This window comes from Clinocottus analis, unplaced genomic scaffold, assembly GCF_023055335.1.
Source record: "Clinocottus analis isolate CAN_PGR_092001 unplaced genomic scaffold, fCliAna1.0.p SCAF_6, whole genome shotgun sequence".
NCBI lineage: Eukaryota > Metazoa > Chordata > Actinopteri > Perciformes > Cottidae > Clinocottus > Clinocottus analis.
Genome location: NW_027176218.1, coordinates 18,203,729 through 18,226,228, shown reverse-complemented (window position 1 = coordinate 18,226,228; position 22,500 = coordinate 18,203,729). Strand labels below are relative to the sequence as shown.

At 45.2% G+C, this 22,500-nt stretch overlaps 1 protein-coding gene across 5 annotated transcripts in view; it reads right to left on the bottom strand.

Annotated features, from left to right (window-relative positions):
- znf423 (zinc finger protein 423) overlaps positions 1 to 22,500 on the bottom strand; it is a 129,716-nt gene that overhangs the window by 54,381 nt on the left and 52,835 nt on the right. Inside the window, exons 4-19 of one of the 5 annotated variants that reach the window (XM_068602540.1) lie at positions 18,260 to 18,437; positions 17,519 to 17,643; positions 17,212 to 17,293; positions 16,991 to 17,066; positions 16,421 to 16,701; positions 16,030 to 16,313; positions 15,525 to 15,908; positions 15,099 to 15,277; positions 14,015 to 14,554; positions 13,711 to 13,861; positions 12,966 to 13,532; positions 12,660 to 12,844; positions 11,803 to 12,224; positions 11,276 to 11,489; positions 8,680 to 8,764; positions 3,192 to 3,212 (exon numbers count right to left, since the gene is read on the bottom strand). In XM_068602540.1, the coding sequence (XP_068458641.1) occupies positions 3,192 to 3,212; positions 8,680 to 8,764; positions 11,276 to 11,489; positions 11,803 to 12,224; positions 12,660 to 12,844; positions 12,966 to 13,532; positions 13,711 to 13,861; positions 14,015 to 14,554; positions 15,099 to 15,277; positions 15,525 to 15,908; positions 16,030 to 16,313; positions 16,421 to 16,701; positions 16,991 to 17,066; positions 17,212 to 17,293; positions 17,519 to 17,643; positions 18,260 to 18,437 (3,774 nt within the window). Of the gene's footprint in view, positions 1 to 3,191; positions 3,213 to 5,813; positions 5,936 to 8,679; positions 8,765 to 11,275; positions 11,490 to 11,802; positions 12,225 to 12,659; positions 12,845 to 12,965; positions 13,533 to 13,710; positions 13,862 to 14,014; positions 14,555 to 15,098; positions 15,281 to 15,524; positions 15,909 to 16,029; positions 16,314 to 16,420; positions 16,702 to 16,990; positions 17,067 to 17,211; positions 17,294 to 17,518; positions 17,644 to 18,259; positions 18,438 to 22,500 lie in introns of those variants that run through there. The other 4 variants (XM_068602539.1, XM_068602543.1, XM_068602541.1 and 1 more) reach the window with 4 other exon arrangements.

The window sequence follows — 22,500 nt, the reverse complement described above, 5'->3', positions numbered from 1 at the left end:
TAGGGACTGACAGACAGCGAGCACTTTCTTTCAACGGTGTCAGAGGAGGTTCGGGAGGTAGACGTGGGGGTGAAACTGTGAAAGGATGAACAATGCATGTTGAGGGAATGCTGTTGATGAGTCATCGCCCCGGTTTAACGCGAATCGCCGGCGCCGTCACAGTGCAAGCGTCTTTATGCGGTCTCCTGGCGGTCAGGAATACATGCGCTTAGTTTTTCCAACGTTTAAAGTTGCTTTGCCTTTTTACTTTTGATGGCATTCAGTGCAATGTTGTGGTGCTCAGGATACAACACTCATCACCACAACCCCAGCAAGCTTGTGTGCAAAAAGAAGAAGACTAAGTTTAATACTGGAGAGGGTCCGGTTGAGATTATATGTAAATATGTAAACGTAAGACTGTAGAAAGAAAAAAAAAATCCCCCAAAAAAATTTAAATATCATCTTTTTTCTTCTTTTTTAAAAAAAAAAAAAAGCTGCAAATAAAGCTCCATAAAGCTCTGTATTGTAGTTTTACCACTTTATTCATTTGACTTTTATCCAAGTAAAGTAAAACTATTATCCAAATGACAGACACATTCTTCTATCTTCTTTTAGCTACATCTGCCGACATATGCCCCATCTCATCTTTCGTCCTCCCATCCTTCCTCCTTCTCTCCCCTCATCCAGCCCTCTGTGGTCCTCTCTCTCCCCCTCTTCCCAGTCCCTTGTCCCTTCATCATCGCTCCCTCCCTCCCACTGGTGTCACGGCTCGCTGGCTCCAGGTGGCGAGGGAGGGAGGGAGGAAGGGATGTCGAGAAGGATGGATGGAGGGAGGGAGGGATGGATGGAAGACAGGAGGGGGGGATGTGCTGTCATCTGTCCCTATGCTCATACCGTCACAGTGCAGACCAACATCCTGCTTGGTACTCTGCACAGTCAAACTGTTCAAAAATGTGTGTGTGTGTGGGGGGAGGGTGGGGGGTGGGGGTGGTGGGGGGAGGTATCCTTTCCCCTCATTCCTGTTATCTAAACATCACATTGAACTGAGAATAACATGAACAAAACCTGACTCAGGAGAGAGTTGCAATGCCAACGAAACACTCCATTAAAAGTACAAGTATTAAAGTGAGGTAGCGTAACTCTCTGCTCTGCTATAAAGAAATAAGCCACGAGACGCTGCCTTCTCAAACAAAGAGGTTGGCAAAGCATACATGTAATACTGCTGATGGTTATTTTTCTTAAAGCACCACTTTATGTTACAATTACGGTTGTGCTCTTTTTCTTTGAGGCTTTGGCAACACAAGATGTCATGCCAATACAGCTAAATTTATCTCTTAAAGCAAAAGTAAATATACAAATACATCAAATATTCACCCTACATTATATTTAGGAGTAATAGCAACATTAAAGATAGTGGCAGCAGTAGTATTTTGTGCTGGGTAAGTGAAGGGTGAACTGCTTTTCCTGCTTCCGATTTTTTTTTCTGAACACCAACTGATCGATGTGTGTTGAGAGCTAAGCACGCTCCTCTGAGAAGACATGTCATCACTTGTGGTGATAGAAACTCGCTGCCTACTTTCACATTTTTATGGTACAAGGGAGTACAGACATTCTACGGTTCACTCTCGTATTTGTGAAATGCTGCGCTGTGACATCAGTCTCCAGTACAACCGGTAAGCCCCGGGAAAAAAAAAAGGACGCGCCTCCTTCAGACCTGAGCATTAGTTCAGACACAGGCGCAGACGCTGGAGTAGTCTGTAGCTTATTAGTTCAGGTGCAGCAGGGCAGAAGAGAACAACAACGTTGCTAGCCGGTGGCAAGGACACACACACACACACACCCCGACCCCCCACCCCCCCCCCCCCTCACTCCCCACCCCGCACACACACGAGTGAGCCCTCAACCACATTATCCACCTCCATTGACTCTAAAAGCTTCTTATTCGCCTCATTAAGTCTTCAGTGACACAAAGTAACCACACCAGACCCTGCTTACTACCACACACACATAAATACAGTTAGGTGTGTGTGTGTGTGTGTGTGTGTGTGTGTGTGTGTGTGTGTGTGTGCATGTGTAAAAGCAAAAAAGGAAGGGGGTGGGGGGGTTGAGAGAGTGGGGGCAGGGGGTGTTCACACATCTTTCTGTGTGTGCACAGAGGGGCCCTCGGGGCGGCTGCTTAGACATCAGCCCGGCATTACTAGTCAAGCGCATCACAGATTTGACTGCAGGCGAACAGACAGACTGAATGCAGATTGACTGTTCTGAAAATCGGCAGATAAGTGCAACCTCGAGGAACAATATCAAAGTGCGCTTAATTCACCCAATGCTTTGCTTCACACAGTTTTCCGTTTGCAGAGGGCAGATTGAAAAGTGAAAGCGGCGGTGGTTCAAGTGAAAATAACCTGACTTCCTTCACGTCATGCTATTTGACGAGGATATATTTAAAGTGAACTGATGTAAACCCTGCACACTCGCACCGCATCGGGTTGACAGTTTAAAGTTATGTCTCACCCCAAACCACTGATCATCAAATCTGTGAAGAATATGAATATAGGGGAGTCAAGGTAACACTATTAGAGTGCATTGATGTAAATAGGTAAGTAAAGCTCATGCTGAGGACACATCATTAGCCACCACACTCCACGGGGAGCACTTAGATCCAGGTGAGTGGCCACTCGATACCTTCAAGGCATCTGTGTGCGTGCATGTGTGTGTGTGTGTGCATGTGGGTGCAGTGTGGTGTTTGTGTGGCTTGTATGAGGTGGGGAGGACAATGAAGCATGCAGCTAGCAGCAGGGATTGGGGTGAATGAGGAGTTGAGGTGAAGTGAGGGGTAATTGTGCAAAATTGTGGCTACAGAGTGTCAAATTCAAAATAATCCCGAAGGGATTCGGTTGAAAACTGTTTGGACTGTTATTATGCAAAACATATTTCTGCTCCTGAGACATTAGTGAGCAACTTTGAGCCTGAGTTTGGCTGAGTTTGGCTCCAAGTTTCTCCACATCATGCAGTGTGGCTTCTGCACACGGTTGCTAACAATGTTGGATTTGTCAGTATCTTGTGTCCAATACTACAGAATCAAAGTCAATACATACCAAGCACTCATCTAGATATTAAAAAGCAGGAGAATGAAATGCTGATGGGCAGGCAGTGAGACAGCACAATGCTGCCTTGCTCATAGTGCGAGCTAAGGAGACAGAAAGGGGACAAACCTGGCCGACAGGTGGGCTCTTCTACGGGCCATCCAATAGACAGGTGGGGGGAGAGCGGAGGAGAGAATGGGCAGGGTTAGTAAAACGTAGTGTGAACGTGGCGTGTGGGGGAGGCAAAAAGTTGATTCATACCTTGATAGTGAACATAACATGAAGCAGGTTTGAAGACCAGCCATTTCGCCTAAACTGGAGACAACTTAGTGGGCAAAGCTGGGCTTTGCAACCTTTATTACCACCTTGCGTAGTGAAAGTATGAAAACGTATATCACCTTTATGTCTGTGGTGCCGGTGTGGCCTACAGTATGCAGTAACTGTAGAATACGACCTACACTCTCAGCAGCGGCAGCATAACTAAAGTGACACCTTGACATGTAATTAATGCTTGAAGCAGACTTTTTATTGCTGCCACAGCTGAAGGCCACAGTGTTAGATAAAAAGAAGGTTAACAAAAAGGCAATAGGAGAGGGTTGAGAGAGTAATGGCTGGAGCAGGACATTTTTACCAAAGCTGTGAGCATGGAAACATAGAGAGGATGGTGTAGAATTGCCAGATCAAAGTAAGGGTTACAGTCATGATGCTAATTGGAGATGGCACGTGTTTGCTGTAGACACACATATTGTGTGTGTGTGTGAGAGAGAGAAAAAGAGAGCGACTGTGTATGTCTACATGTGTTTGAGAAGCGAGGTCTCATGCTGTGAAATCTAGACTGAGGTGATTAGTAAAGCATTAGTGGCTGCGTGCAACACTCAGAACATGCTGTCAAGGACCTTTTTTAGGGATGTGTTTGTGTGTGTGAGTGTGAGGTCCTCACAAAGACTCCATTTTAAGTTGTAGGCTCTCAGAAGGAGGATACATTTGCAAAGTCAGGGTTATTTATTAATCATCTTCCATTTTTGTATTTTAAAGCAACAACATCATTTTGTTTATATTAGTGGTTTGCTTGAAAATCAGAAGTTGGATGTCATGTTGTCTTTGTTGTTCCCTACATTACTGCAACCAGTTCTCCATTCTATGTCTCAACAGGGACCGGTAGGACTTTTTGGGGTGGAAGCTGCTTTTTACAGGCCAAACTGGACAACACACACACACACACACACACACACACACACACGAGAAGGGAAGTTGTTCATGATGTGCAACTGCACAGTAGAAAACAATGAAGCCTGCCAAAAAAAAGTGCTGCAGTTTGGGTCCAAGGAGACACGCACACAAACACTATACACAAGTTGATACGATTAGAAGAGGGGGCATCTTAAACAATTAGACCACACATTACAAAAGAGGGAACCATTGCGTTCCTTATGATCTCTATGAAGTTGTGGTCATGATGAAGTCGAACGGTATTGGGATTATTTCACGGTTTTAATTGGATTGCAGATAGATATGAGTTGTTTTTTTTTTTTTGAATGAGTAAGCTCCACACGCAGAGATAAAAACCCTGAAGTTTATTGTCATCCCTCTTCTTCGGTGCTGCCCTCCACCACCCTCGGTTCTGCCTGTCTCTTTTTTTTCCTGTCGTCTCTCATCTCTCCGCTAACCCCCCTCGCATCTTCTCCTCCCATGAAGTCTCCCGCCTAGTGTGACCAGCCAAAAACGCAAATAAATACTTTCTACATTCTTCTCTCATCTCTACTTCCTCAAGCCCTCCCTTCCCTTCCCACCTGCTCAGCAACGTTGGGGGCCAGAAGAACCAAACGAACACAGCTCTGTGATTACACACACATAAACACAGGTGGGATATGCCCCCCCCCCCCCACACACAAACAATATAAAAACGTGGATAGACAGAGTTGTTCTTTGTCTCATAGAAACAAATTAATGTACACTAGAACTATACTATGCTGTATATATCACTGTATAACTATCCATACTGCCATAATTTACGATACAATATAGAAGTTGAGATTTATACTATAATCTGTACACATTACTTTGTACTTAAATGCACTATGCAGTGTATTGTACTTGTCCTTTTGTCTCATGCACAAAAGCACACAAAACATTCTCAAATGGTAAGCCACAACCTGAGGCATTTTCTTTCACTCTTTCTCTCATTGGTATGTGGGAGATGGACTTAAACTGTATGTGTGTGTGTGTGTGTGTGTGTGTGTGTGTCAGTGTTGTAGTACTCAAGATCGGCTCTGGTCTCGAGGCCACCTTTGGAAGGTTTTGTCTCCGGTTCGAGAGCATTTTGACTCGGTCTTGACTCGGCCTCTGACAACAATGACCAGAACTGCGTTGACACATTTAAACAGCGTGCATTGTGGGCTTTATTTGTGAACATAATGTTACTGTGTTTGCTCATAGAAAAAAATCAGGAGAATTTCCATTTACAATATTTAGCACTGCAATGCTGATACACTTATAGATGGAGTTACTATGACTATAAATCCGGTAAATGTTTTTTGTTCTTCTTTAAAACATTAATTTGAGGAGTGCCTGTTGCATGTTCCACATTTTATCTTAAGTGTGTCACTCACCCTGCCAGGCTACAGCTGCTAAATGACTGACTATAGTCAGTAATAATGTTTTCTCGGCAATCATAAGTACTCCTTCTTTGATGACCACTATTTCATATAACAAAACTTCACCCGCATTGATAAACTTGACACCCACCATCATCATTGTTGCCTGAGAAAAATACTCACTTTTCTCACTTCTTTCTCAAAAGGTGCCACCCTTCTCTTAAAATGTTCTGCTTTAGAAGACAGGCAGAGAGTCCCTTGCAGCCACTTGCAATATTTCTAAAAGAAACACACAAAAACAGCTGCTGGCAGGTTTCAAAAGTGGTTTGCGAATATATCATGTAGCTTTTATGCTATTGAATGTGGGAGCAAAATGGAAAAGCACAAATTAAGTCTGAGAAATGCTGCTTTGGAGATGCATGATAAGCAATAAGTAGTGAAAATGTGTCCATGAAAACTGTGAAGCGGTGATACGCGCCACATGGATTCCTCTGTAGACTACTCACATTGACCCTCAGTTCCCTCTATCTACTTGAACGCTGTCTCTCTTTCATTTCTTGACAGCGTAATTAACAGGACCATGGGGCGCACCACATATTACCCATGGAGCAATGTGACAATCACGGTTCTGGACTCGATAAGCCAACAGCAAACTCCCTCCTCTCGGCTTCCTCAACCAGTCAAAACGCGTCATCGTCACGGACTGGATGGGGAGGTAGACCTCCTCACACCGACTGTTATTTAAGACACTCTTCTTCACGCACACGTTTCAGTGGCACACAGACGGGCAGGCGGGCTGAGAGGTCGTCTAATGCCTGAGGATGTTTTGCTGCACCAGAATAATATCAGAAGTGACACAAGCACACCGACCAGTGGTAGAGTTATTGAATGTGAGTGAACGTCAATGGGACTAGTAGAGGGACAGTGGCACCTTCACAAAGGTGATGATAGAAGGTGTTGTCATAAGAACATATGAGGATCCAGGAGAGGAAGGATTTGAAGGGGAAGGAGGGAGGAACAGAAAAATACACACCAGATACACTGCATTCAAATGTTGACTACCAGTTGAAACCATTTGCATTTGGCTTAATTAATGGGAAATTGAATACAGCTTAACCGAGGAACTGGATGTTTGAGCTTTTCTTCATGACTGTGTGATGTGATTAAAGAGCGCGGAGGGCCGACAGTGAAAGGGAGAAAATGAAAGATGACGGCGAAATAAACACCTTCTTCCTATTCTGGTCACGTTCTCACCTTGAATGCTTTTCATTCCAAATAAGATCTTTGCATCCTTCTTGTCCGGGTGGGGGCGTCGCAAATGTAATAATACAAAGGTGGGCAAAAAAACACTCTGCTTCAATTTCATAATTAATCTGTGCTACGTTTTCATATAATTAACACGTTAACCCAAAAGTGTCACTACTGTGCAGGGATGTGTGCTTGTGTGTGTGTGTGTGTGTGTGTGTGTGTGTGTGTGTGTGTGTGTGTGTGTGTGTGTGTGAGAAACGGTAGATACATTCTCAGGATGGAGGAAACTGAGGTGAAACAGAAGACATGGAAGGAGATCAAAGAAGGCCAGAAGCAGGGGGAGAAGATTTGAGAGACATGAGGAGGAGAGGACAACAAAAACTGAAAGAATGAAAGGGACGTGTTCCTTGAATGCAGTTAAGAGCAAAGAACATGCGCAGAGAGGAACGGTGGGTAAGAGATGGGGGAAACTATGCGTGTGTTCTTTCATGTGTGAGAGAGATGTTCCCAGTGTTTGTGCATCTATGTTGTGTGTGAAACTGAGTGTGTGTGAGTATGTGCGCGCGCGTGTAGTTCACGGGGGGAAGGAAGTAAAAGTTACTCAAGCTGTACTTCTGTTTCAACTCTCTTCTCTACTGTCTCCAGACATTACTGGACGACTCAGAGCGATGTCAGAGCACACACACACACGCACACACACACACACGCACACACACACACACACACACACACACACACACACGCACACGCACACGCACACGCACACGCACACACCTCAGAGTACATCGGCGACTATGGGAGTGCCTGTCAGGTCTGGCGCGAGGGGCTGAGGGTGGGGGGGTGCAGAGCGTTTGCTCCCCAGAACACCTCGCAGGTCCACCTCGTTAATCTCCATGACGACAGAGGTGCTAAGGCAGCAAATTAGTAGCGAGTTGAAAAAACTGTCACAAGGGAAGCTCATGAAAGAACATAGACTCCAAACTACAGAGGTAGTTTTTAGTGAAACACACACACACACACACACACTCCACTTATAATAGCTGCACTCACAAACAGTTTTAATGTAACCTTTTCTCAGCCCTTAATATAATGGATTCTTAATGGTGAAGCTTACCTATACTATATTATAATTAACAACTTATTTAAAAATACATTACATTGTTCAAGAATTGCAACAGTATATCTCGGGGTATATCACTATATAATAGTGGAGCTGCCTGCATTATACGGCATATAAAGTAATACAGTATATATAGATAACATTGTCAGTGTTAATTCGCCACATCTGGAGCAGGATGAGAGTATAACATGCTACGTGGTGTTTGACTTCATCCAGGCAAAGTTATAAACCCTCACATTGAGTGATGATAGCCAGATATTTCTGGTTCAGAGTAAGTATGTTATTGGTCACTGTGGCTTCAGAAAGATTTGTTTTGTTTTACATTTTGTCTATGAATTTTTATCTGTAATGTCAACGGTTTTCTATGTCAAGATTTCCAAAATGTAACCAAGGTGTACATTGCACAACAGCTGGTCCAGGCTGCCCACAAGTTAAAAACAAAAAGAAGAATAGTTCTTCATTTCACCTGTGTCTTACACCTGTGTGTGTTCAACTGAGTACGGGAAGAACACAATTGCAATAGTAGCGGTGTCAAACCGCAAGGTGGGAAAAAACACAAGACGAGACATTCACAGTCACTGAAATGCATCACCAACACAGACGCACTCTCAATCACACAAACACAAACAGAGTGGAAGAGCTGTGCCTCACTCACCGATCATGTGATTAGCGACATGAATCTGGATCTCCCTTTCCGTCTCAAACGTCATTTGGCATTTAATACACTGGTAGGTCTTTTTCTAGAAGATAAAAACACAGGAACACAAAACAACGTTATTGTTTCTCGTAAAAAATAAAAAAAAAACTGCAAAACATGTGAACGGCACAAAGTCTCAAAAGTAATCAAGCAACACTGAAAGTCCAATTCTTTGGAGATTTGGTGAAAGAAGCATGCATTGTTTCGCGCGCACACACACAAACAGCAGAGAAAAAGAGAGAGACAGAAATTAACAAGTGAGGGAGTGAACAGGAAAAAAATTAAAGGAAGAAGCAATGAAACAGAGGGAACGAGTGTAGAAGAATAACGGACAAGAGAGGACGAAAGAGATGAAGAGCCGGAGAATCAAGGGTGAGCGACAGAAACAAAGAGAGAGAGAGAAGCAGAGGTTCTGCTTATCCATTCATAGCACACAGCGATCATTCATGCACAAACACATACAAAATACACAAAGGCCTCACTTCCACTATCTCTCTGCTGCTTCAGCCTGCTAGAGCGCGCGCACACACACACACACATACACACAAATCCTACTTTGTCTGCTTTGTGCTGTTAGACTAAGCAGAAACAAAGGTGCAGGTAAGACAGAAGGTCCCTGGGAACTGCCTCTGACACACACACACACACACACACACAGACACACACACACACGTGGCAAGTCCCGGGGAGCCTGACTGTCAATATCAAGTAGAACGAACAGCTCCCACAATGCCTCAGCACGCCCCAGCCGCAGGACCCAGTGGGGCTCAACTGACACACACAGTCATAAACACAAGCACACGTATGCAAGCTACAAACAAAAGCAGCCTCACGCACCAACACACACACACACACACACACACACACACACACACCAGGATTTTTGTGTCTCCTGAAAATATAAAAAACAATTAAAATTCACGTGACTTTCAAAAAGAGTACAGGTCACAAGTATATTGGGTAATGTTTCATCCACCAAACTGTACTCTCAGTTCTGTTCATTTGTGTTGATGTTTTTGGTAAGAAGCACGACAGACATTGGCCGTGTTTCCCAGATTCGTTAAGACACTCTTAAGCGCTAAGAGCGTCTTAGGAGCGCTCTAAGAGCGCAGTGAAAGATCGGCGTGTTTCCCAGAGTCGTTCTTAGCTTAAGACGCTCTTTCACTAAGAACGAAACGTAAGATCGGTCTGACCCACTCTTAACAGCCTTCTTAGCGACAAACACTCACTGCAGCCGCGTCAGGAAAAGTTATATCAGACATTTAAAGGAATATTAAAACCATGCGTAATGAGGAATGTGCGCCTACAGCTGCAAAACACTGACGCAAGAAAAATAATAGCATAAAAAGAAAAATAACAATATAAAAATAAAGAATTGAGCATGTGTTCCTGCAGCTACATAAATAAAATGAATCATCATTACTATCACTCATTGCGTTTTCACACACATTCGGCATCTGCATATGAGTTTACATTAGCTGTAAAAACATCAACAACCCTTGGTATTTCACATATATCAGGGAAACTGACAGTGTAACTGAACTCGGCTGGAACCTCATCAAGAGAGGCTCCACGTCTAAAGGCGTCGCTGAACTCCATGTATGAGAGACACCATGGCTGCAATACGGCATAATCTCGCCGCGAACCAACAGCGTCGCCGTGCACAAAGCCAGATAGTTCACATAAATGCATGTGTGCGTTAGCTCTTCTTCCCACTTAATGTGCTGTCGGACCGGGCTGTCCAGTCCAAGTACCGGCTTCCCCGTGTGGAGATCCAACGCCTCGTCACACTAGTGTCACCACACATCCAGAGGCCAACCTGCTGCAATGTTGCCCTCAGCCTGCGTTTTTAAGTAGTGGGGAGCTTCCTGGAGGTGGTGGGGAACGGCACCGGCCTCAGCAAGGCATCGGTTTCACGGAGTGTGGCAGCCGTGACACCGATTCTCCTGCGCCATGCCCGGACACACATCAGAATGCCCACCACACGGGACGAGGTCCGCCAGGTCCACCGTGGATTTCATGCCATGGCTGGGATCCCCGGGTGATTGGTGTCGTGGATGGCACACACACGCGCGCGCCCATAACGTAATTGCACCTGTGTGTGGGGACCACAGCGTGTTGTGTGTGATTTATGCGCTGATAAAGTGGTGGGTGATCGATTAACCTGGCATCGATTGATTTAGTTTCAGCAACACGACGGTGGACAGCTCCCACTAAGAGCGTCTTAGGCAGCTTCTTTGGCGAGATTTTAAGAAGGCAGTTAAGAAGGCGTATGGGAAACACTCGTATCTTAGCGCTCCTTTTTAGCGAACCCTTCTTTCCAGCCTTCTTAAGTCCTTAAGAACGATCGAATCTGGGAAACGCAGCCAATGCCATTTAAGATGCATATTTGATTCTAGTTTTCATTATTTGACACATTCTTTATTTATTCACATTACCAAACGTCTTCCTCATCTTCGTTAAAATGCAATGCCAAAGACTTGGTTTGAGAGGTTTTGAGTAGAAAGTTTTATCCAACAATATCCATAAAAGCACTTATCTCAATCTATCTCACCTTCGGTGCAAGTGAAGCCTCAGCCTTCTTTCCTGCTGCGCTGGTTTCTGGGCTGATCTCAGGGTGATCTGTCTGGACGTGACTCTCCAGGTCCTCCACGCTCTCAAACTTCACCCCACACTCCGGACACCTCAACCCGCCGATGGCCTTCTCTCCCTGCGTGTCCCCTGGCGTGGCAGGTCCTCCCTGGCTTGGGCTCTGGCCGTTCGTCCCCCTGATTTGGTTAAAAATGTTATTTGTTTGAGCTGATTCCAGTATTTGTAACTGTTGTTAAACTAAATTCAGCCCAGATGTCCTCCCCTTTAAGGCTCCAGTATGTAGAAAATACAGTGATAGCAATAACAAAGCCAAGCTTCCAAGCATTCAACCTTGTAATAATGTTTATTACATTTGTGAGAGACTTAAATCATGTTTAAAACTCTATGGCACAAGCTGTACAGATGTGTTGCTGTTGATTTATTTTTAAAAAAAGTATCCCTGTGTGAACACACACCATTATCCATAGGCTTTGTGAGTGAGCTACCCACCTGCTCATGCAGCCAGCACACAGGCCATAAGGCAGGCCGTTGACATCCAGCTTCACCAGCTCCCCTTTGTTCCTGAACTCTTTCAGGCAGAAGGCGCATTTATACAACTTGTGCTGCTGCAGTTGCCCGTTAGGGGATGAAGAGGCAGAACCGTTCCCTCCTCCTATCCCGCCGTTCCCACCTCCTGCTCCAGCTCCTGCCAGCGTAGAGCCAGCGGAGAGCTTCTGCATGTGGAAGGTGCCGTGGATCTTTAGCTCCAGGGTGGAGGTGACGGTCTGCATACAGACGACGCAGCGGAAGCCGGTGAGGGAGTTGCGGAGGTCAGGGTGCATCTGGCAATGCTCTATAAACTCCTCCTCACTCTGCAGGGGCATCTTACAGATTCGACAGGTACCCGTGTCCAGGCTCTTACTGTGGGTCACCTGCAGAGGTGGAAGACACAGAGAAAGTATGAACATACTGATGCAAAATGTAGTGAGTGATCTTTTATCAAAGAATAGAAGCATATACAGAAACATACACAGTTATTATTAACTGACTGTGGCGGCATTACGCAATACATTTTTTGTGACTATTTCCGTCCTGTATTGTGGTGCAGCACAAATTGCCTCTCTTAGGACAGTTTAACACATTAAATTCAAAGAAGCCAAAGAAGCTTCTCGATCAAAAGACAAATAGAAAGCAACAACAAAGTAACACAAGAGAAAAACAAAAGAAGACTAGTGTATTTTTATACCTAGGATATCCACTGACTGTACTCGTTCTCTACATGTAAAGCTCCAAATAACTTGTTGAAACACAGAGAACTCAAAAGACATGCACATAGTCAGACACATATACAGGCCTGAGAGCATCACCTTGTGTTCAGTGAGGGTTAGCAGAGAGGGGAAGCGCTCGCCACATATCGGACACATGTAGTGTTTGGCGGGGCCGCGATGCGTCTGAGCGTGCTCACGAAGCCCGTTCTCAGAGAAGAACGTTCTAGAGCACACATTGCACTTGTGGTTCCCCTTGATGAAGTCTGCCTTCTTCTTTCGAGAACCTTGGGAACACAATTACTTTCATCAACATGATACAACAGATACAGAGAGACATATTTGATGTCCCGTAATAAACTGTAATAAATAAATAAAAAGGGTTTAAAGAAGAAGTTAAAATCTTACAAGCGTCATCATCTCCCGGTCTGATGTTGTGGTCACGCAGTCGGTGGTTCTGCAGAAGCGACTCCATGGTGTAGGCTGCCCCGCAGATATCGCAGGCATACATGGGCTCTGAATTGTCCAGCTCTTCCTCACCTCCGCTCGCCTCGTGGCTGTTGACTGCGTCTCCTTTCTGGCCAGGTCCTCCTCCCGCGGCCGCATTCTTCAGCAGCATGTTTTGCAGGTCAGCTTGTTCGGCCGCCGCCACTGTTGGTCTTTCAATCCCTCCTGCACCTCCATTACCACTACTCCCTCCACTTCCTCCTCCTCGTTTGGAGGTCAGTGCTAGCCCGTTGGGCGTCCCGTTTTGACTCCCGCCGCTCCCCGTGCCACCCCCATTGCCAGTGATGCTGCCCCCGTCGAAGAAGCAGTGCTTCTCCCTCAGGTGTCTCTCCAGCAGCGACATGGCTTGGAAAGCTTTGCCGCAGAAGCGACACGTGAACTTCTTGCTGTGCGTGGTGATGTGGCATTGGAGCTCCACCTCTGTTCCAAATGTCTCACCACAGAAGATGCACTTCCGGGGCTTGAGTCCTGTGAGACAAAAGTTGCAGATTCAAGCACAATCTACCTGACAAGAATTATGACATTCTTTTAGCTTCGTTTTCTTATTTAAATGTTGACTTTTTTTTGTCTTTATTACATTTTCTTCCATTTTACTATCTTTTCTCATAAAAACCTAGTCCATCATACCAGGAAAGATGTACATTACCTGCTCCGAGCCCCCCTGGGAGGCCTGACCTCTGGCCCAGGTGGTTATGCTTAACATGGATCTGAAGATCAGACTCCTTCCTGAAGTCCCAGGCACAGGCCGTGCAGCGAAACAGCTTCTTCTCATTGCTGTGCTTCACTGCCAAATGCACCTAAATGGCAGAAAGTGGGAAACAAATAAGCAATCCAAGTTGGTGAATTTCAATGGTTTTTCCACTAATGTATTAAATTCTTAAAACACATGCGCTGATGTAAATATTAGGGAATATAAGTAACACCCAAAGAAAGGAAGGTGTTTAATTCACCTGTATGGAGACCTTGGAGTCAAATACCTCCTGGCAGAGAGTGCAGTGGTACAGGACAAACGTGTGCATGTCGAGCAGGTGTTTCTGCAGGTCATCCACTGAGGAGAACTGCTTATCGCAGCTCTCACACACATATTGGGTCGACGTTGTGGTGTAGTGCACTGTCAGGTGTTGAAGCAGTGCGTCCTGGGATTCAAAGTCCTCCTTGTTGCACTGGGGGCAGGACTGGCGCCGGAGCAGCATCTCCAGGTGTGACTTTAGGTGGGCCTGGAAACCCTCAAAGCTGGAAAATCGCAGGTCACACTGATTGCACGGGTAGTCCCCATTGCTTCCCATGGAGGGGGTGGAGTCCCCTCCCAGTCTGTGGCGTTTCGGGGAGGAAATCTCTATGTCGGAGGAGGCGGGGCTTAGGTCGGCAACCTTTGCCTGCCGTTTGTTGTTAGCCAACGGGATGTTCTTGTGGTTCTCCTTTATGTGCTTGGTGAGCTTGAGGAGTGATCCGAAGATCGGAGAATTGGTGCAGTAAGGGCAGGAGTAAACCTGTAGGTGGACAACAACTTTATTATAAATTGACAAAATACTGTTCAGTTATTGGAGAGAAAAAGAAAATATTGAAACGATACAGAGAGAAGAGGAGAAAGACAGAGATATGGAGGCAAGCATAGGCCATGAATTAAAGTCATCGTAACTTTTAAGTTCAGAAATAATAGACTGACACAATTTTGACCACAGATTCCACAAATTTGTCAATCATCAATCGAGTCTGCATTAAATACAAGTTGGGACGAGAAAGTAGTAAGTAATAAAAAAATTTGATTTGAATTCAAGCCTAGACCAGCAATTACTCGCCGTTACAGCAGACTCAACTCAAATAATGAAAACAGTAAAATTATCATTCATCAGAATTACATGAGCAATATGCATCATTTAACACTTAATTGGACTCATGACAGAGTAAAGGAAACTAATTAAATATGAATCAGCTTATTGTTTATCAGCTTTGACATCAGGCAGACCACCACCAATTAGTTTCAACTCTGATAGAAAGTTAGTTTTTGAAAGGTAATTCTTGACTAATCCTCACTTCCATGAAGGACTGCGAGGACGTCTGTAGTACAGGCGACTCCAGTTTGGCCACCGCTCCTCCAGAAGCAGCTGCGCCCCCTGCGGCGGAGGTGCAGTGCGTCTGCTGAATGTGTTCCGTCAACGAGGACTCCGTCAAGAATCCCATGGAGCACTGGTTGCAGAAGAAGGCATGGTTTCCTTCTAGAAAGGAGGAATTAGGTTACATGGTTTGTTTCCTTCAAATGACATTTTGACACAGTAGGGTAATGTACATGTATATATTCCATACAACGGCTAAATACTAACCAATACGGACCATGAAATATATGTTAACAACCTTCCAGAAACAATACAAGCCTTCTGAATAAACAATGCACTAGCAACCTATTGACGTATTTAAGTCTCATTCATTGTTTAAGTAGGGTAGCTTTCTCCAACAACACACCTAATGTGGTAGACCCCGCCACAATCCCACCAGGCAGGCAGTGTGACACTCGGATGTGTTCTTGCAGAGAGTTGATGTCTCCAAACATGTCTGGGCAGTAGTTACAGTGGAACGCTGTGACGTTAGTAAACTGCAGCAAGGGAAAAGCCGCCGGTCCCGCTGTGCCCATGGCTCCTGCACTAGTACGGTGAGCTTTGCGAACGTGTTCGTTGAGGTTGTAAAGTGTTGGCAGAGTGTCGAGGCAGAGATGGCATGTATGGCTCTGTTGCGGCTTATCTGCATGGATGGTCTTCAAGTGGATCTCCAACACCGCCAGGCTGTGGAAGTCTCTCTTCGAGCAGTAAGGGCAAGAGTACGTCACTTTACTCCAGTTGGCCCCTCCCACTGTGAGGATAAGCAGACAAGCCTCAACATCAGAAATCCACAGAGGTAGTCTGAACATTTAAACCAGGTGTCGGCCATCACATCATAAATGTAACTGGACAAGTGACTGACTGTGCCGTACCTCCACCTTGGTGACCCAGGCTGATCCCAATGTCATCCACGCTGTCCGTTCCTCTCCTGCGACCTCGTTCGATGACCTGGCTGGGCTTCAGGGTAGAGTCCGGCGTGGAACCTCTCTCCAGGCTGGCACTTGAGTCTGGAGTGGCCGAGCTCATTGAGGCCACACTGCCCAGCGCAGGGTCAGGACTGGCAGCGCTGTGATTGGAGGAGTCGGGCTGGCGATGGCTGTCTAAGTGGCAGTAGACATCCTCCACAGATGGGAATTGTTCCGAACAGACAGGACATCTGAGGAGGCAGAAAAAAAGGACCGGTAAAATGCTAGTTACATACCATCATTGCACATAAAGGAAAATCAGTGGTGTGACAACTCGATAAAGCAACTTCGTTCGTACTTGTGTTTGCGGTTGGCATGCTGCGTTTCAATATGCGTGAGGAGAGAAGCCTCGTCCAGAAAGATCTCCGGACAGTGGATGCATTGCAGGTCGGCTCGGTCAGACAGCTGGGGGTGTCTGGTCAGGACGTGTTTCTCAAGCTCGTCTGTCTGGCTGAACGTCTCCTCGCAGTAATCACACATATACAGGTCCTGCTCCAGGTCTACATCTCCTCCGGCTCCCTTTTTCCCTCCATCCCTCTCACTCCTTAGAGCAAGATGCTCTCGGTTCTTGCGGTGAGCCTGCCAGAGTCAGAAGGTGTAGTAAAACATTGTGCCAAAAAGTTTCATATTGGCCTTGGGAAAAGTAATCCTTCCTAATTTGTATTATTTGCCATTTTAACTTATTTTAAAAGTTGCACGATGGAAATAAGAAAGTGGACCGCATATTAGATTTTAACAATTATCAATGGCAAAACAAATTCATGATAACGACATTATTGCATTATCTACAGATTATGTCAGCAGTAAGCAGGACCAATAAAGCATCTTTGACGGTTACATTTACAGAAAATATCAAACAGCTGTTTACCTGCATGTGGCTCTGCAGTGATGAGGTGGAGGAGAAGCCACGCTTGCACACACTGCACTTAAACGGTTTGCTGGAGCTGGAGGAGGGAATGATTATGAATCAAAAAGCAATTTTTGAGATCGAAATAGGACGAGTCAAAACACGAGAATCAAGAGTAAAAAGAAAGAAAAATGAACGTTAGATGAACATTTCCATCCACATTACGAGTTCATAACAGTTACCTGTGTGTCTTTAGATGGATCTTCAGGTGATCAGAGCGGGAGAACGCAGCTTCACACTCCTGACAACTATACTTCTTGTCTCCTGTAACAATTAGCATATTTATGAGAGGTGATTTGATCAAAAAAAAACATTGTAGACCCCAAACACTGACAGAACAAATGTGTTGCCACTAAGTGAAAATCTCTGAACGTATTTTATTCTTGAATAACTACAAATCCACATTCATCAAATGAATGTGGATCTGCAACCAATTTGGTCTTTTTATGCCAACGCATACTTAGCAAGCCTGGAGGACTTTGTATCTACCTGTGTGGAGTTTGACATGGCGGTCTCTGCTCCTCTTGTGCTTAAATAGACGGCTGCAGAAAGTACACTTAAATGGCAGCTTGTCGCTGTGGATCTGCTCGTGGCGCTTCAGGTAGCTTAGGCGGCTGAGGAGAAGGAGGAGGAGACGGACGGGGAGCAGTCATTCATAAAGGCTTACCACAATGCAAATGAATGACCTATCATTGTTTTTCCTTGTTGTTTGACAAAAGGAAAACTTCCAAACCGTAGTACATTTAAGTAGTAAACACATTTTCCCCCAAAAAAACAATACAAAAATGATCTAAAAGATTAACTTGACTGCTGGTTTGTGCTGCTTTTACTCATAATGTTTGTTAATTATGACCTGGTCATCTTTAGTATTAAAAACAAATTGAAATTGTATCTATTTCTCAAATCACTGCGTACATCTAATCAGCAGTCATAAATAAATTAGTAATGCAGAGGATCATGGTGATGACTTTATGGTGTGTGTGACAGCTGTTCTTAAAGTGGGTCTTAGCTTGTCCCTGGAGATGTGTGTGAGAAATGTATTCACCTCATTCCTGTTTGCCTCAATATTGCCATGTTTCCATGGCAATATTGAGAATACTGTTTATTCATGTACACATTGATATTCAGCATATGAGAAGGCAGCTGAACCGCCAAATAGGATAGTGTCATAGTGTACGGCGCACCGCGTGCACCGAGACGGAACCGGCAGAGGAAAGCAAGGTTTTATACCTGAAGGACTTGTCACAGAACTGGCAGGGGTACGGCAGACCGGCGCCTCCCTCCTCCTCCCCGCCGGTGGCCATGCCGAGGTCACAACAGCCATCGGGCATCTGTGAGGGCGATGCCACGTCTTTACTGGAGGGCGAGGAAGGCACCCAGGACAGCCCTGCTGGGTCATCATCACCATCTGACAGAAAAGAAAACAGACACAGGAAAAAATAAACTTGGATTGATCTGCAGCAAGAAAACACACATATACAAACATGTTGTACACAGCTGAAGGATCTATAAAGAAATATTAATAAAGAATAGAGATAGGCGAGCGCGCAAAAGAAAAAAAGTGGGGGTAAAACAAGGAGGTTAGAATGATTAAGAAGAAGTTACATCTTTCTTGGAAGGCGGTAGAGTCAGCCGGTGGGAGTTCAAATGAGAAAAAGGGAACATAAACTAAAAAATATACACATTTATCCTGGTTAAAAAGACACACACACACACGTATATGTACACAGGGAAAATGAGGATGGCAGAGATAAAGAGAGAGAATGAAACAGAAGAGCGAGACAAACTCCGGCAGCAGCAACATCTAAATAGAAAGCTGCAAGAACTATGTATCCCCGACGGGGCCCAGAAATAAGGACAGAGTGTATTTTCTCTCCCTTCATCCTCCCTCTGCAGCCATCCCTCGCTCCATCCCTCCCTTCCCCTCACCTCCCAGCCCTCCATCCGTCCCCGAGGACCATAGATCCGCCTCATCATATTTTCATTAGGGCCTTGGCAGATTGAAACGTCGGAAAAGCGATTAGGAGATGTGGAGAGCAGAGCGGAAAGATGGCGATATTCTCTCCTTTTATCTGTCATACATAGGAGATTATGCATTGCTCTTTTCCTTCTCCCCCCCTTCTCCCTCTTCTTCCCCCTTCTGTGCAGTCTGGCACTCGGGCGACAAAAAGGCCACGACTCCTTTAATAGACACTTCAGAATGGATTTGAGGCAACAAAAGAGGGAACTGAATAAGGCTTGATATTGTTCTGTTCTTCTTTGTGCGCTCTGTGAAGCAGCGCAGTAAGGCTATTTAGCATTTGCCTCAAAAATGTAAAGAAGAGAGCAAGGGGAGGAGGTACGGGGGTGCTTTGCTTGTATCCGATAGCTACATCAATTAGACCAGCAACAAATCAAAAATAAAATAAAGAAACTGGAGTCACTAGAGTATTATGATGCAGAGATTGGGGAACAAAAGTCTGCCAATGTTCTTCATAAGGCCAATGTGGCGGCAAATGCAAATGGACAGAAGTTCCTGCTGATAATTTTAAAAACGTGTCCAATGCACCGTTTTACCTCAACCTAAAAATCTTGTGTCTCCCGTGTGTGTGTGTGTGTGTGTGTGTGTGTGTGTGTGTGTGTGTGTGTGTAGTCTACTGTGTATTACGCCTTGCAGAGAGGGGGTGGAAAACGGATCCTTGTGATGAATCGATCGCAGAGAAAATGTAGGCACTGCGATGAGCAAATAAAAATCAGCAGGGGGTTCTGGGTGAAAAAAAAAAAAAAAGAGTATAAAAGCATGACTTATAAATTTGACTAGAAGCTAGAAGAAAAAAAAAGTTTTTTAAGGAAAACATAAGAAATAGAAATATCAACAGGAAGCCAAACAGCAAGGCAAGAGGGAGGGAGAGCGGGTGATAATGAGATTGAGTCAGAAAGATTGTATGAAAGAGGGACGGAGAATGATGAGGAAGTGCATAAAAGTATTGACAGGGTTAAAGGAGAAAACAATCAATACGTCATCCAAGAGCCCCGCACACAACTTCAAATGAGTGCTCGGGAGAAACAAATAGATAAATATTAAACATAAGAGAAATGGTTCTGAAAGTTATGAATAACTTAATGCTGCTTTATCACTTTGTGACCCACCGAACCCGTTTCCTCGTAAGCTCAACCCTGGGGTTGTGGGTTAACCTGTGCATCACAATCCCCCAGAATGAGGCTGTTCTGCTCTAGACCAATCAGAAAGTCACCTCATCAATTTTCATCAAAATCTAGTGTCCAGAGTATCATACGAGACAGATTTCAGCATAAGAGACAAAACAAATATTTGATTCCAAAAGCATTTGCCTCTAAACATGTAAACCTTGATCTAAATCGACCCCAAATCAATCAGGGTCAGGTCAAATGATCAGGTGTAAACTTAGCAAGCATTTGGATGTTAACAGCAGCTCTGCTATATTTCCAGTAAGTCATGGCAGTGTGCACAACCCTAAAACGGAAGCAGCAAAAATGTAATTCAGCCAATATGAATTTGATATAAACACTCGTGGTGATGTCTAAATGTCTGCCGTGAGAAATGAATAGCCAAAGTAATCAATAACAGCATCCTTCATTTACGTGCACAATGTTATCCCTGTAAATGCACCACGGATTGTCACTTGATCAACAGTCATTGTTCGACACAGTTTGCATAAACTTTTAAACAACATTCTTGAACTGCATTAGGAACACAGTGCAGGTCAAGTACAGATTTTAAATTAATGTACAGTTAAAAATGCGGGGGGCGCTACCATTGTTCACGTGTTTGATTTTTTTAGAGAAGAAAAAAAAGAAGAGAAGAGACAGAACAGACTATATTCTTCCCCACGTCAGTAACATCAGCAGGATAATTAAATATACCATTTACATGGCGCAGGGCTGATGCTAAAAAAACTGTGTGTCTATAAAACGCCAATCCAGACGACTCCCGCTGCTGACTCAACAGGGAGCATGTCTTTTAGTGTAGCCCGAGACAAATTAGTGATACTGTGTCCAACACAGACATTGTGCACACTCACCTTTCTCTCTTTCCTGGCTGAGTCAGACAGGATTCACTCTAACCAGAGACACAGAACATGCAGTTCAACACTAGACGCAAAGAAGCACTGTGACCCAATATGGTCTGTCGTGGTTCCACGAACCAATTTAATTTCAAGAGCGTGTTATAGAGAGCAAAGTAAAGGGGAGGAGAGTGTGAATGAACCCCTTAATAAACAATGAACATGTTTCTCCACAGTGCTGGCCTGGACACATGGGGGTCATTATAGACAGTACGAGTCAGTTATGGTAAAGTTTGTGAGCGGGAAAAGGAGGAGGAGCGACAGAGAGCAAGGAAGAGATTGAATAAGAACAAGGCAGAGCAAAAAGGAGAAATCACTTTTTGAGGGGTGTGTGGAAAGGGAGAGGGCGAAGGGAGGGAGAGGGGGCGCGGGGGGGAGAAGGGGAGGAGAGATTAGCGTCATTAAAGAGCCCTAATCCTCTGACTAGCGTGGCTGGCGCTAAAATGGAGGATCACACGGCTTTTTAACGGCGTCTTTGTCAGTCGGCCGCGAGGGGACCTGGCAAGACAAGGCCGAATGGCAGACTGGGAGAAAGCAGAGGATGGGGATGGGGGAGCGAGGAAAATTTCAATGAAAAGTTAAATTAGAGAAGAATCCTCGAGAGAAGATGAGGAGGATGGCTGGTTGAGGGAGGAGGGGGGTTGGAGAGAAAAAAAGAGGGAGAAAAAGTAGTTGAGGGAGGATGGGGGGGGGAAGAGAGAAAACAAGAGAAAGAGAAACAGGCAGGAGCAGGCGGACACCGACACACGCTGTTCAAACCCCCGTCTCCTCCTCCTCTTCCTTTCTGTTCTTCTCTGGCGAATGAAAACGAACGAGAGGAGCGGAGTGGAGGACCACAGGGCCCCGACTGCTCCGCCGCCGCTTTATCTCTCACACTGCAGTCCTCTCCTTTCCCATCCATTCCCTCTATCCTTCATCCCTCCCTCTGTCCCCAGCAGTCCCTCTACTCTTCTGTCTTCATCTCTCTTCCACTACCTCCCTCCCTCGCTCGCTCCCTCCCTCTGTCAGCTTTCATGTTGTTACTCATTATAGCGCTGACGTCTCTCCCTCCGTCCCCCCGTCTCTCCAGCAGTCTCTCCCCTACTGGTGTTGGCCTTCACCCCTGTGTTCTCGGCCTGGACGGGACCGAGGGAGAGAGGGGGGAGGACGTTCCAGATGGACAGACTCTGAACTCCAGAGGAGAGGGAAGAGATGGCGGTATGAAAGGGGAGACAAGAAAGAAGAGAGGAGAGGAGAAACCAGGGGTCTGTGATGAGAAATGGAAAAGACCAGAAAGGAACTAAACGGACCGCCTGAGTCTACCTGAAATGGCAGACGCACACAAACACACACATCCAAACACAGCCTTGGTGAAACACTCTAATGAAGAGACACACATGCTGATCAATC